This window comes from Myotis lucifugus, unplaced genomic scaffold (assembly GCF_000147115.1).
Source record: "Myotis lucifugus unplaced genomic scaffold, Myoluc2.0 scaffold_3, whole genome shotgun sequence".
Lineage (NCBI taxonomy): Eukaryota > Metazoa > Chordata > Mammalia > Chiroptera > Vespertilionidae > Myotis > Myotis lucifugus.
The window spans coordinates 10,462,970-10,478,925 of record NW_005871051.1 but is presented as its reverse complement, the minus strand read 5'-3'; the positions used below and the strand labels follow the sequence as shown (position 1 = coordinate 10,478,925).

Sequence of the window (15,956 nt, the reverse complement as noted above, 5' to 3'; positions counted from 1 at the left end):
CTAATCTTCCCTGCGGGGCGCCAGACCCCGCGTTCAGCTACAGAGTGCGCCTGCGCCGCGTCCTTGGCAGCGTGGTTGCCAGGCAACTGCGGAGTCGCGGTGTCTGCCCCGGGACCAAAGCTTCAACATGGCCAAATTCGTGCTTGCGGGTGAGTGATCCCCGCGTAAGCCCGCAGATCACTGAAAACACCAACAACTGCTGGCTTTCTATAGCCGCTTGGCAGTGATCTTCTTAACTGGCTTCTGCTTTAGCAACTCCAGCCTCTTTATGGACCATCCCAGGCTTTCTGATACAGGCACTCAAGGATGTTGATTGGGCAGTGCCCCTGTGCAAAGCACTGCAGGACACTGGACATATAGGACGAAGGGGTAGGGGGAGGGGGTACGTCCTTGCCTTTGAGAAACGTTCAGTTTCATGGTGTACAGAAGCATGTGAACAAGTAATTTTGACACAATGTAATCAATGCAATGAAGAAGACGTGCACAGGGCTCTGGGGGTTGTTACAGGAGCTGATGTGTGAAAGTTTGACATAGGGAGGCCATTCCAGATAAAGGCAAAGAGGCTAAGAGCCTCATGGCCTAATGGACGATCTGGATATGGAGGAAGTGACTGGACCTGGGGCTAGAAAAGGAGCTGCAACCAGATCTTCAAGTGCACCAAGCAAAGGTGTTTGAACTGTACCTTAAAAGCAGTAGGGAGCCGCTGAAAAACTTAGCAGGAGAGTATCCTTAATGGGCTTGCATTTTAGGAAGCCCATCTTGTCAGCAATGGAGGGGAAGGATAGGAAGTGATGACTGGCATTCAGAAAAGCACTGAAGAGTCTTTTGCTACAACATGCTATTGTACCTGCCTCCTTCTCTTCTCAACAAGATTCTTAAAAGGGTAGACTGCTCTTCTACTTCTAGGTCCTCCTTCCACTCAATCTGGCTTCTACATCTGCCTCCTTTCCGAAATGGCCCTTACAGAATCACCAATGACTTGAGAGAAGCTGTCCAGTTCTTGTCTAATTTGGCCTCTTTGATGTACTAACACAGTTGGCACCTCCCATCTTCCTGAAAATCTATTTTCTTTGCTTCTTTATTCATTCAGAAGGATATTTTTGAGCACCGACAGACTGTATGCTGGAAAGACAGTGGTAAACAATGTACAAAGAATGCTGCACGTGTGGCAGCAGCAGGGCAGGGTTTGATAGGAGCAGTGGCCCTGGCAGAGGACCTTACTTAGTCAGGCAAGGGAGCTTCCTAGAGGCAGTGACTTTTAAGCAGGGACCTGAAAGGGACCTATCAACAGAGAAGAGGTAAGAAGGAAAAGGGCAGTTTAGGCATGGATAGTAGGAAGTGGGGTTGAAATGAGGAGAACTAGCTTGATGAGAGTATACAATAAATAGAAAATTGAAATAGATTTAGTGGGATTGGAGCAAAGGGAACAAAGAAAGGAGTATCATAGCCTAGGGCCAGAGTTAGTGATGTAGATTCTTGTGAGCCGTGTTCAATATTTTAAACTTTATCTGAAATACATGGAAGGTTTTTGGAGGGGAAGAACATAGTCAAATTTGCATTTTATCTGAGTGTTATCTCTGCAGTGTGGGAAGAGAAAGACTGGATGCCAAGAGCCCAGTCAGCTGCTATAGTTTTGTAAGGAGATAATGTTGGCTTGACCTAGGTTGGTAGGAAACAGAAATGGAAAGAAGTGAGTAGATTGGAGAGATGTTAGGAAGGCAGAAGCCATAGAATTAGTTGTCTAATTTGGTGGAGGGAGGCAAGTAAGGGAGAAGAAAGAGTTAAAATTATTCCTAAGCAGTGCTGCAACCACATGTTCTGGTAGATGAGTTATTGAAAAAGAACAGGCTTAATACTCTGGATACTCTTAGATAACTTGATAGATGGACATAAAGAATATATGAGAAGGAGCAGATTTAGTGGAGGAGTGGTAGCAAAATCCATCATAGATATGCTGAGTGTCTATGGGACACTAAGAAGGAGATGAAAGAATACAGAAGGGTATAGGTAAACTGAATAAGGAGATAGGTCTGAATTGGAAATACAGATTGCTCCTTGAACCCAAAAGAGTGGAGGAGATTGGCCAGGAAGAATGTGCAGGATATGAAGAGAAGAAGCCTTGCATAATGTTTACCTTTTAATGTATTGATAAAGGAATAAGAACCTACAGTGTAGAGTGAGAAGTGACCAGAGAAGTAGAAAGAAATCCTGGAGAGTGCCCAAGCAGAGTGGGTGCTTCAAAATGTTAGCAGTGGGCCAAATGCTGCCAACGGTCAACAAAGGTCACTAAAAATATGTTTATTGAATTTAGTGACATGGAGGTCCTGGTGACCTTCTAGAGCAGTGGTTCTCAACCTGTGGGTCGCGACCCCTTTGGAGGTCGAACGACCCATTCACAGGGGTCGCCTAAGACCATCGGAAAACACATATATAATTACATATTGTTTTTGTGATTAATCATTATGCTTTATGTTCAATTTGTAACAATGAAATTGGGGATCACCACAACATAAGGAACTGTATTAAAGGGTCGAGGCATTAAGAAGGTTGAGAACCACTGTTCTAGAGAATGATAGGGAAAGCCAGATTGCTGTAGGATGAGAAATAAATGGAAGTAAAGAACTGGGAATGGCAAGTATAGAGAACTCTTTTATTAATAATAAAAAGAAGAAAGTGTTAATAGAAAAGGTCAAGTGGAAGACAATAGTTATGGGGGGCATGGACTTTTTGTTTTTTAGTACAGGAGAAACAAATATAATGAGTATATTTAAATATGAAGAAAAAGTTTCATTAGAACCAGAGATAAGATTCTAGAAAGAAACTGAGCAGAATCTATGAACATTCTGAAGGCAGAAGAAGGTAGTATTCAGAACATCCGTGGTAAGATGAGACCCAAACAGGAGGTAGGGTCCCTCTTCCATTGAATAGAAGAAGGAAAGGATGCATCCAAATGCAGAGGGGCTGGTACCTGTGATGGCACGAGGTTGAGGTCTTTCCCAACTGATGTCTTGTTCTATGACTTGGCTTTGTTTTTGTAAAGTAGAGAGCAAGGTTATCTATTGTTTTCTGATGGTCCAGAAAAATGTTGGAGATAAGGAAAAGATTTGAAGGAAGTGGACAAAGCCTGGAACAGCAGTTGTGGAGAAAAGAAGAGAATGCTGTAAGGGATCTGAGGGCCAGCTGAGGCTGATGGACATGAATGTAATGGCGCCTCTAGGCTTGGTTCTGCCATGTTTCTCCAGGGGTATCTAGCAGGTGGGACATAGGCCTAGGAAAGACAGGTAATTTGGTTCATCCAGAGTGATGGGCTTTTATCAGGTGTATTTGCCAGAGCACAGTGGGGCAAATTAGCCAGAGAGTGGTTTGGATTCATGAACGATGGATTTGAACAAGACAGAGAGGCTAATAGATAGGGGGAGGTTGAGAGGGATTGATGACTTAGAAGTCTCCATGAGGTCAAAGAACTGGTAATTATGGTAGATGGGGAAGAATGCTATAGAGAGACTTTTTCATGTGGCCCCTGCCAATCAGACAGCCAATCCCATGCACATTGGTGGCTTTAACTTCCGGTGTGTTGATGGCTACATCTTAAGCCCTTACATAGAGCTTGTACTTCAGACTTACACATGCAGCTGCCTTCTGCTCACATCCACTTAGATATACTACAGATCCCTCCAACTGCACTTATCAATAAACTTATCACCTGTGATTTCTCTCTGCTAAGCTCAGGATCATCTACTCAAGCCAGAAAGTAGAAGTTATCCCAGACTCTCCTCTCTTCCTCAGCTTCTCCTCCCCCAATACTCCTGCCACATACATCAAATCCACATGTGATTCTACCACTACTCCTCACTTCACACTTAGCTTTTCATAGCTACTAATGAATAGTTCATTGGTAATAGTTCATGTTTAATTAGTAGCATGTAAGCCTCTTAGAGGAAGTGAGATCTAACATAGTACTGGAGGAGAGTGAATATTCAATAGTCTTTTTTTCCTTTCCACGTTTTATTACTTTAAGATTCTGACCTTTTTACCAATATAGTAAAAATCAAAAGTTTATGTGGCTGCAATTTATACTATAACTATGTTACAAAATGTAACTACATGATTAATTATATAGCATATACTTAAAACTGCATGATGATTTCTATATGACAAAAGAAGGCATTGCTAATTTGAACTCTTTTAGGTAGAGCAGATGACCCATATTATGCTAAAGCTGAAATCCTGGCAGACTATTTACAAAAGAATCTTCCTGATTTTCATGTATTTAAAATTACCCAACATCCTGATGTTTGGGAGGTAAGAAGCCTTTACAATTTATTAAACTTACACATGCACAAAAATGTTTCTAATTTGATTAACATTAGCTAGTATATCAGATAGGCTTCCAGCAATGAATGTTCGTGTACTACTGATATTTTACCACTAATAAAATAAGTCCCCACTTATCAGCCTCAAAGCATTATTTTTTTCCTAATACCAATTAGAACACATGAGGCCCTAACAAATAAGAATCCAAGTAACTTTTATTGTACGTCTTAACTCTTCATTCACCTTCATATTGATTTCTAATGGCATGAGGTGCTTGTTTATTGAAATACCCTTCTTTGGGATTGGGTTTCCCCAGAAACAGACTGAGGTGAAGATTTAGGTGAAGGAATTTCCTTTATTGGGGGGTGCTCTTGGGAACAACATCCTGGGAAGGAATGAGGGCAGCAGCATTGGGCAATGGAAGGAGTTGAATTGCCATCCAGCTGCAACAAAGGGCTCAGCCAGTCATACAGGGAATTCTGGAGCTGGGTTAGCCTGTCAGAGACACCCCCAAAATAGGCACGGAGGCCGGGCTTTTGTACTCCCCCAGCTAACAGTCACTGGATGCCGGCTGCCCAGGGAAGGCGTTTAACTTAAGGCAAGAGAACTCCCTTCAGCTAAAGCCAGTTCCTGGGAGGAGACTGGGCACTGAGCCGTCGGCAGCCAACACTACCGGTGGCCGAGGGACTGAGTGCCTGGGTCATGGAGGGGCAATCTGGACTGCAATGACAGGACCCGCCACAGTGCACCCGTTGTGCCTTTTGGGTCCGCATGCTCTGTGTAATAGGTTCACACCATCTGGGAACAGCTTGTCCAAGATTCTGGTTGGCCTCTCTCCCTAGGAAAACTTTACAAGAAGGTTAGTCACAGGAACTATAGTCTCCACTACCCATCATTTCAGGGCTGCAACTAACACTCATCACCTCTCTTCTCTATTGTCCATTCTAGAGTCCCCTTACTCTCCGCTGGTCTAAGTGACTTGTTAGGTGTGGTGACCTATCCCTGTATCTGTGCACCCTCATCTCCATTTCTTTTATAGGATGCGACTGTGCACTTGTCCACTTGTCAAAATTGAGCAAGTACCAAAGATGCCCCCGTAAATCATCTAGACAATAAATATTCTCTTCTGCCCACATTGGGTGATAGCTGCCCTACATGTTTCTGATCATCAGGGCCAATTATTCCCTCCAGGATGGTAACTCCTTCCCTTGCCTGCTGGTCTCTTTGGCAAAGAAACTCAAAGCGACCCAGTGGCACCCACAGCCTAAAGTTCAATGGGAGTCTTCCTGATAGAAGCACCCCCTGCCCTGGGATTTAGAACCTGCAGATCCACAGAGTCTAGGGCAAGTGACTAGAAGTGATGGTAAGCAGGGTCACTCTTCATTTCATCCCTTGGTTCCTGGATTTATTCATTCTAACTATTGGGGCAAAACACTATGTCGATTTGTGATATTTATTGCCTCCTGAAAGATGGTGCCCCAAACTTGCAAGGCATCAGTCCCACGCTGGCGCCTGTGCCTTCCCTCTATTGGGCAGCTAGGTGGTGTTTTACATGATAGGGCCAGTGAATCCCTTGGTTATGTGCCCAGCCCCACACATCCTTTACACTAACGTGGGTCCCTTAGTTTGAAGTGGTCCCATGTTGACAGGTTAAATATTGTGAAAGCTCTTGAACAGGGTGTTGGGCAAAGCCCTACAGGCAGAAAAGACAGTTCTTTACCCAGAATATATGTTGATTCAAGTCAAGATGAATCACTGTCATGTCCAGGGTGGGAGGGGGTCCAACTATAATCAACTTCCCACCAAGGGGCTGGTTAGTGAGTTCGAGGGATAATGCCACTCTGAGGGGGTCAGCATTGGTCTCTGTTGCCGCACATTGGACATTTAGTAGCAACAATAGCTGCATCAGCTCTGGTGAGTGGCAGCTTGATCTCTAGAGTCATTGCATAATCCCTGCCTCTTCATGAGCCCACGTGCCTTCAGCTGTCTAAGTTATCTTCCTGCTGGGTTGTTTAGTGCTTCTTTCTTTCTTTCTGCTAATCCTCACCCAAGGATATATTTCCATTGATTTTTAGAGAGAGTGGAAGAGAGAAGGAAAGACAGAGAGAATTATCGATGTGAGAGAAACACATCGATTGGTTGCCTCCTGCACAAGCCCCAGCCAGTGCCTGGGCTGGGGAGGAGCCTGCAATCCAGGTACGTGTCCTTGACTGGAATCGAACCTGGGTCCCTTTGGTCCACAGGCCGATGCTCTATCCACTGAGCCAAACTGGCTAGAAATATATATATATATATATATATATATATATATATTGATTTCAGAGAGGAAAGGAAAGGGAGAGAGATTTCAGAGAGGAAGGGAAAGGGAGAGAGATAGAAACATCAATGACAAGAAAGAATCATTGATTGGCTGCTTCCTACACACACCCTCCTTACTGGGGATCCAGCCTGCAACCCAGGCATGTGCCCTTGACTAGAATCGAACCCAAACCCTTCAGTCTGCAGGCCGATGCTCTATCCACTGAGCAAAACTGGCTAGGGCTACTGTTTCTTTCACAATAGATACTCTCTGGTAGGTACTGCTCCCTAGCCTCTTGTTTCAAGAGTCTATCATCCCAATGGCCTGGAGTCCAGCTCTATAACAGCATGTCCTTTAAAGACCTGGCCTAGAGTGGACAGCCACCCAGGGCTTCCCAGCAATACTGAGAACCCTTTCATCAGCGCATTTCTTGTCACTTTGTGAATGTAGTGCCCCAAGGGCCTTCTAGAGTACACAGTTGACTAATGGGTTTCCAGAATTCTATAGTAGCATATCCACTCCTGCATGACCATTTTTCTAAGCCTTTTAATCCCTTCCATTGTTTTCCAAGGCAGTTCTGGCATTTCATTGGTAATCATCACCTTCCCCAATCTTAGGAGAATCATCCCAGCAACGTGTTACCACTATCTTCCAAGGTCTTTGCCAGGGTGTACACTCTTGAATTGCAGAAGAGTGATTAATATTGATAAATTCTCCCTTGTCCAACTTTATATCCCACTCTTGATTCAGCATCCTCGGGGGCCAGTCCCATACATATTCTCTCATCTCTTGCCAGGATATCAACACGCCCTGGATGCTGAAGGTCCTTTTGGGTAGAGTCCCTTATTCCATAGACTCAGCACTTCATTGGGAAGGCTGTGGTGTAAAATAGAGGGCCCTGGGAGAATCTTCACAGCAGCACTGTTTGCTTTAAGGTGGGATAAAAGCAGAGAGATTTCAACATCAGAAGGGAAATTTGTTTCTAAGATTTTATGTGTTAAGGTAGCATCATTGCACATGCCTCCAAAGACAAGAATGCTCTTATGTACTTTACCCATAAGAATGTCTATCTCTACTCAGCTCTTGTCATTGGAGGACCTGATCTACACAAACCAAATAATGATTTAAGATGTTTCTAATAAATATTATCAGAAATCCCTGTGTAATTTTTAGCTCATTAATTTAATCTGAGCAATATACACTATACTTACAGATGTGGAAAGCAATATCAAATTTTTACAATATTGGAAATTCCTTACGACTGGAAATATCTCAGATAGAAGAATAAGGGGGAAATCCATTAAACTTTTTAAAAATCAGTTGAGTTGGAACACTTGGCTTATCTTTAACATAAACATCCCAGGTCTCCTCAGCAAAGAGAGCAACTTCCTGTGCCTTTATTTTGTCAGTGGATTTGAAGAATATTATTTCTTATTTGCTTAATTTGTTATTTAACTCATCACTATTTTTTATATTTACATTTGAACTAATGTAAATTTTATGCTATCTAAATTTTATGTATATTCAGTAATGGCACAAAAAAAGCCAGTATTTTAGTGTTTGAATTCTAAAGTATTGAATTCTGAGGTCTATTTAATGTGTGACTGCACTTGGAATATCATTCAATAGGAGTGGCTGAGAGATGTGTGTGAAAAGAATAAATGGAGCCACAAAAGTTCCCCCATCATCTGGAGGGAGCTACTGGATCGCGGAGGCAAGGGCTTGCTTCTGGGAGGGTATAATGAGTTCCTGGAGCATGCCCAGGTATGTAAGTTAAGTTGATTTATCTGTTTAAAACATTACCAATCTCTCACATTGTTTCATTTTTCCAGCGTCTTGCTTTCTAAAGTCTTCTCTCAGCTCTCTTTTTACTCCCTTCTGGTTTTACACAAGATCTTTCCATTAGAGCCATTATCCACTAATTGTCTTCTCTCGGGGGCTGACTTTTTCTTTTGCCGTGTTTAGCTTTACTACGATGTCACCTCTAGCATGACGACTGAGCTGATGAAGGCGATTGCTCAGGAGAACCTGGAGGCTCATATACAAAAGGAGCTGGAGAAAGAATCCCTGAAAGACCTCATTGACCCCTTGCAGGTCTGGATCACCAGGTGGGACAGTCAAAGCCCAGGATTCGCAAGGTTGGCTGTTTATATTTGAAAGGAGGAGGATGTGGGATTAACTCCATGATAGAAGATCTGAATGTCAAGTTTGAGGGGTGTGTGTGTGTGTGTGTGTGTGTGTGTGTGTGTTTCTATTTCTCTCTCCCTTCCCCCTCTGAAATCAATACAAATCCTATGTAATAAAAGGCTAATATGCAAATCAACCGAATGGCAGGATGACTGGTCGCTATGATGCGCACTGACCACCAGGGGCAGACACTCAACACAGGAGCTGCCCCCTGGTGGTCAGTGTGCTCCCACAGGGGGAGCGCTGCTCAGCCAGAAGCTGGGCTCAGGATGTCCGACTACAAGCAGGCCTAAGCTGTCAGTGCTAAGGATGTCCGACTACAAGCAGGCCTAAGCTGTCAGTCGGACATCCCCCAAGGGCTCCCAGACTGAGGGTGCAGGCTGGGCTGAGGGATCTGCCCCCTCACCCCCCGGCTTCTATATATATATATATATATATATATATATATATTTTTTTTTTTTTAAGAATAAAAGCTTAAAAGGGACAAAAGCTTTAACCATTGCTAATCCTACTTTGCACTGTTAGTGCGTCTGCCCCTGCCTGCTACAGCCTCATCCCCATCCTGACCAGCGGGGAGGTGTTCGGAATGCACACGCAAATCAGCATAGCTCTGTTTGACAACAAGCAGGCGGAAAAAACCCTCCAGAACCTCGCCCTGAATGCGCAGGACCTGGTGTCGCCCCTGCTGCGCAGCGTCTCCATCTGCACCAGAGCGGAGGAGGCCTTCCGCCAGGCCCACGTGGTCATCATCCTGGACGACCCCAGGACCAAGGAGGTGTTCACGGTGGAGGAATGCCTCCGCAGCAGGGTGCCTCTGTGCAGGCTCTACGGCTACCTGATCGAGAAGAACGCTCGCGACTCGGTCCGAGTCATCGTGGCAGGAAAAACCTTTGTCAACCTGAAAACGTTGTTGCTCATGAGATACGCCCCGAGCATCGCGCACAATATTGTCGCCGTGGCGCTGGGGGTGGAAGGGCAGGCCAAAGCGGCGGTGGCCAGGAAGATGAAAACATCCCCCTCGTGTGAGTGAACTCCTGTCTCTCTGCCTGTGTTTCTAAGCAAGTATGATTTCAAAGCAGCTGGGAAGAAGCCCGTACCCTCTAGGAAACCTTCAGGAGTCTGGGGTAGGAAGTGCGAAGCCCATTCAAAGAACTTCTTAGTGTGTGATCTGACCACTGTGCAAACATGTTTTTTTAACTGGCTTTCGTGACCACCTGACCTTGCCCATCATTATATAATAAGGTTTATACTTTGCAAGTAATACTTTGAAACCTAATATTCCATTTTTTTCCCCGTGACAACAGTTAAAAAGGTCACCAATGTTTAAAAAAAATAATTTTAAAACAGTTCTCTAAGGTAAGCAGGTTAATGAAGTCAGGACCACGGGGAGCGGTACAGTTTTCAGCAGCAGAATCTTCAGGGGGCATGCCAGGATTCCTGGATTTCAGTTGTATGCCCTCACCATTCATAGAGCATGAGTAAGGCTTGCCAAACCCTGACTAAGGAGATGATTGAGCCACATGATTTGCACCATTTTAGGCAGCATAAACTTTGATCTATTTTATAGCAAAAGGTCCAATCCTAAAATAAGCACAAAGAAAAAATAGGCGTCAGGCAATTTTGTAGACTGAAGTTCATTATTAGGTTAATTTTTATTTCTTTTCTTCACAGACATCAAAGATGTGATAATTTGGGGTAATATTAGTGGAAATTGCTACGTTGATCTGAGAAAAGCCAAGATTTACAAATATGAGAGTGCTATTTGGGGACCTCCTCACTTTTCTCGCCCTGTGTTAAGCTTGGTTTTTGATAGGTACTGTCTGTTTTTAAGTGGCGTATCCTAACGGTGTTGAATAAATGTTTAATTGTTGTAATCTTTTAAACCATCTTGGAAATCTTTGGGCAAAAATCTGTTCACACTCATCTTTGTTTACGCTCTCTATTGAAGAGACATAGAAAGTTCCATAAGATTTCAACTAGTCAATTCCCACCCCCAATTTATTTAGTTTTGAAATTATAAATTTTTACATTTCAGATTATCCTTAAAGTGGCTCACATATCCCATTAAAGTTATCTCTAAAGCAAGGTATGTAATGTGAGTCTCATTTACTATAAAGGCAGAGATGTGTATCCAGGTTGAAATTAGTCGGCCAGTTTCAAGAACAAGGGATCAAGATGGTGAGCAGGCCCAGGCCCCGCTGGTGTGCTGTCCCAGAGAGGCAGAGCGCAGAAGCAGTGAGGAGCACAGTCCCTAGGGCCAAGACACCTGAGCTGAAATTCTCACGCAGCCAATTATGAGCTGTGTGACTTTAGAGAAGTTACTTAACCTCTCTATTCCTCAGAGTCTTCATCTACAGAGCGGAAGTGGTGATACAGTAAGGGCCTTGCAGGGTCATTGGGAAGATTACATGGGTTAATATTACAGGTAAAGCCCTTCGAACTGTGCCCACCACAGTCAACCCTATCATTGTGCTCAGGCAGAGGAGAGAAAGGGGGAGGAGAGCCTTTGAAGCATTTCACAACACTTGGCAGCACTTTCCTTTCCAATGGCCCTCCTTCCCCTTCCTTCCCTTCCTCAGACCCTAGAAATCATACTCTCGGAGCAGGGTCCTCTGCATTTGTTGCCTGGGTAGGGGCAGTGTCTAATGGGACGGCAGCACGATGGCTTCGCAGGGGCAGCCATTTAGTGGTTGCTCTAGTCCAGCTGGACTATTCGCCGCCTTGAGACCTCAGATGATAAAGCCAAAGTTATCTCTCTAGTTCTCAGTGTGAATAATTCAACGTTTTATGATGTTATTTTATTTAAAATGAATACCACCCATTCCAAGATAGTATCTACACAGGATAAAGTCTTCGTCATGAAAGTAACTGTTCTTGCAGCCTTTGACCTCTTTTCTGTGTTTCATTTGAAACTTTGGGATTCCTTTCTGCTCTATCTCATTACTTTTCAATCGACTCTTTATGGGATGGAAAACGCTTAAAGAAAGGACAAAGGAAGTTGTATCTCTCTTTTGTGGAGATGATTTTTTTTTGGTACTCAGATTCATTGACCTATGGAGCAGTCTTTTTTATTTCCACTTCTCCCTTCATTGAAAAATTGTTTCTTTCTTTTCTTATAGTGAGTGGGTAAACAGAGAATTTGTGACAACTCTTGAAGATTTGACTGCCACAGGAAAACAATTTGGAGGCATGTTAGCTGCACACAGTATAGCCACTACATTGAAATACTGGTACCATGGCTCACCGTATGGGGAAATCGTGTCCTTAGGAGTATTGAGTGAAGGTAAGCCTGGGTCTTTCATATCTTGTAATATTGAAAAACCTCCATGTATACCTCGTACTCCCACTTCTGTGTCCCACCTATTATCTCTTAACATGATCATTAAGCTGTCTAGGTTTTCACAATTTCATAATTGTGTTGTCTTTCTTGACAGTTATTAGTGGAACCACCATCCTCCCCATTCTTCCTGTGACTACTGTGCAGTTCAAGGAAATCTTCCCCAAAGCCCCCAAGTCAGATTAATCTCTGTCTTTTGTATTCACATAGCATTATGTTCCTCCATCAGAAAGCATATTACATCCCGCCTTTAACCATGGTGTGGTTAGGTTCATATGTTCCCTCCATTAGAGCGTGTACCCCCTGCAGACAGAGCTTTGCCTGGGTCTCCTTCATGGGTGGGTGAATCTTGTTCAATTGCAGTTACGATGTATGAACATCCCCTTTGTGTGAATTCAAATCAGTATATTACCTTCTTAGTGAGATCGGTATTTTAAATTTTACCTTTATTTGTAGAAACTTTAATTAATCGCTATAGGAATTCATCAATAAACAATGCAATATTGGGGAAAAGGAGCTTGTGGTCATTGCTCCCTGAAACTATATAGGTAAACCCTCATATGTTGCTCACCCATAAAGCTATCCCTTTACAGAGAAAACAAATAGAGAGCGAACAGAGAACCCGGGACACCCACTGAGGAAGTTTTTTAGATCCTAGTTTCTTGACTATCTGCATTTATTTTGCCCTGTGGCAATATTTTTGATGACTAGATTGGCAAGCATAATTTTCTTATTTGACCAAGGCGCAGAAGAGGCGGGGCAATTTTATTTGAATGTTGCTCACTTAGTAACAGGTATTGTCAATCTTTTTGTCTGGAGCACATCCAGACTGGGAACCAGGAGCTCAGAGGAAATCAGCAACGTTCCTGCTCCCTCTTGTTCCCTTCCTAGTCCTCATGCCTGACCTATATGACTGCCATAGTCCCCTGGAAGAGCAGGAGACCAGATTGGACAAGGCCTGGGGCTCCTGGGCTACCGAGGGGCACAAGGTAAAGCCTTGGGAAGTAGACAAAAGGAACCCACACCAGGTGGAGGAGAAAGGCTGCATCAGCCCTCCAGGCAGAGGCAGGGAGTCTGACCCCAGCACAGAGGGATAAAGAAGAAGGAACAGGGGTGCTCCCTTCCAAGAGAGAGACTGAAGGGGGGACGGCCAGAACCTGGACAGGTGGCCAATCAATACTCCTAGAGAGTTTCACCTCTCCCTGGGGAGGAATGACCAGAGGTTTAGTTCCACCGTTATCATTAAACCCATGTATAATGTCCGCTCCACAATACTTAGTAGGCAAGACTTATTTTTCTGAGTGTTTTTGCTTTGCTTTACTTTGCTTTGTGTTTGCTCACCGCAGGCCAGTTTGGCATTCCTGAAGGGATCGTCTTTTCTATGCCTGCGAAATTTGAGAATGGAACTTGGGTGGTTCTCACAGATCTCAAAGATATCGAAATAAGTGAACAAACAATGGCCAGAATGACAAGTGATCTGATGCAGGTAAGGTCAGAGTAGATACAAGGAAACTGACTTTGATAATGATCTTAAACCGATTCTCTGAGGCCAACGCATACATTTGTTTTCTTTGGGTTCAATTTGAATCTTATTTTGAAAAACAATAAGGAACCAACACAAGTTTGAAAAAAATCAGCAGACCAACACTACTCATTTGGTTACATAATTTCTGGTATGTTAAAAATACTTGGTTATTTAAAAAATCAAAAATCAAAGTGTTTTTCTATTAAATAATGAATAATAATACTGGTCATTTAATTCTCTCATTGTAAAATTTTTCAACAGGAGAAACTTGTTGCACTTGGAGATTTGTTATATTTTCACCCATATCAACCAGGTAATCTTTCAGATGTGATGTCCTATTGGGACAATAAAAGAGAGTTAAAATATTTGTTAAAACTGAATCACTATTTAATATAGATAAATAAAATCCTTATATTGTCACCTTTAAACTCAATTATTGACAAAATAAACTGCCATGTTTACTATGTCCTTTGAAATAAAACATCTCATAAGAATGCTAAAGAAACCACATCTTAAAAACACTATGACCATATAACTTTTGTATATACCCCATGTATTAGTTTCCTCAGGATGCCATTGCAAATTACAATAAATTATTAGCTTAAAACAACAACTTTATTCTCTCAATGTACGGTTGTGTGATTCGCAAAGGTGGTCAGTTAGCTGAAGTGGGAACCTAGATGCATGATTGTAGTAAGTCTTGAAATATTGTAGTGTACTGCCACCCCTGCAATTAGAATAAAAATAAGACTATACTGCCTTCCAATATAGTATATATTCCAATATACTCATTCCAATAAAATTCTGAATATTTTCATGATGACCTTATTTGGAATAGCAAGTTATTTCCCAAAAGTTTTTATTTTTATATTTTTTCTCATATTTCTCTTGTTTTCTGGCACCCTAAATGGATGCTCAGGTAATTTGGTCATTGGCATTGATCATGAGAATGGAAAATGAGTAGTTTTGTTATGTTACTTACCATTTAGGAAGGAAGGAGGTGAATCAAAGAAATTGAGAATAATTGCAAGAAAGCAATGAAGTGATGATCTATAGGGGTCTAGATTAGATAAAGAAGGAAGTAATAAATATAAATTAAATTAAAAGCTGCAGGCAGGGGTGATATTGAAAATATTTAACAAGTATGGTATAGATTTCAACCAATTAAAACAGTTGCTGCCTCTCAGAATGGATTAACTGGTAAAAACAAACAAACAACAACAACAAAAAACAAACCTGGCTGGGAACAGGATTGCCCTTGGTTCAGATCATCCAGAGGAGAGAGAGTTTAGTGAGGTTAAAGGTCAAAGTACTGGAAGTGAGAGTAAAGACAGGGAGCCTGCAAGGAAAAGAGGTTACAGCAGAGGGTGGGTTTTGGAAAGTCAAGTCTCCAGGAGTGGCCAAACTAAATGAAGCTCAGAGGCAGCACAGAAGCGGAGGGTGCAGGCACAAAAGTCTGAGGAGCCGTTGGCTTTCCTGCATTTGACAGGCCTCTAAAACTATAAATTCCTTTCATGATAATGTCTATGGAGCAGTCATTCTAAATTTGACTCCATTGACTGATAGTTAGTCCTAAGTTTCCCACAACACCTGAATTATAGTGGATTTTCTGAAAGAAAATGACCTGATAATATGCTGAATTTTTATTAACAAAGGTCAAGGTGCATATGGAGTTGATTGATCTTGACTCTGTCACCATTGGACCTTGCCCAAAACATGGTTCCAGAGATTCCAAGATCAGGGCATTGAAAATAATCAGAACTTTGCGAGTTAGGGCATTTCTGCTTATTTACATATCAGTGAGATGATTCATGTGTGAGAATTGTTTAATCTTTTCAGTTAATACTTAATTTTCTGACTCTTAGAACATGAAAGGGCTGCCTTATCTACCATAGATGACAATGAGGAAAATCAGGAATATGCAGATGGTAGGTATATCAATTGGAAAAAATAAATGCCCTTTTCATCCGAGACTTGACACTACATTTCAAAGGAATTTGATTACCTGTTAGCTGTATAATGGGAGTTGAATCCTACATCACCCTCATCTTATACTCAAATATAAGATCATATTTAAAATCTGTTAAAATCTTTGAAGGAAATTACCAGATATTCATTGAGCACCTTCTATGTGCTGGTCACTGTGAAAGACGCTGAGGGACACAGTAAGGGAGTTATGGCCACACAAACACATATGGGGGAAAGGAGCCATGAGAATATGGAAAGGTAAATGCCAAGATGCACAATGAATTAAATAGCTCAATAAAACTAAAGTCAAGACAGGCCAAAAGGAA

The 15,956-nt window shown here is 42.5% G+C and overlaps 1 protein-coding gene across 1 annotated transcript in view; it reads left to right on the top strand.

Moving 5' to 3' along the window:
• The first annotated feature begins 127 nt into the window (after window positions 1-127).
• MDH1B (malate dehydrogenase 1B) overlaps window positions 128-15,956 on the top strand; it is a 17,572-nt gene continuing 1,743 nt past the window's right edge. Inside the window, exons 1-10 of the mRNA XM_006082752.3 lie at window positions 128-149; window positions 4,190-4,302; window positions 8,243-8,377; window positions 8,579-8,721; window positions 9,326-9,822; window positions 10,472-10,613; window positions 11,920-12,083; window positions 13,484-13,623; window positions 13,924-13,975; window positions 15,528-15,590. Of these exons, the coding sequence (XP_006082814.2) occupies window positions 128-149; window positions 4,190-4,302; window positions 8,243-8,377; window positions 8,579-8,721; window positions 9,326-9,822; window positions 10,472-10,613; window positions 11,920-12,083; window positions 13,484-13,623; window positions 13,924-13,975; window positions 15,528-15,590 (1,471 nt within the window). The remainder of the gene's footprint in view (window positions 150-4,189; window positions 4,303-8,242; window positions 8,378-8,578; window positions 8,722-9,325; window positions 9,823-10,471; window positions 10,614-11,919; window positions 12,084-13,483; window positions 13,624-13,923; window positions 13,976-15,527; window positions 15,591-15,956) is intronic.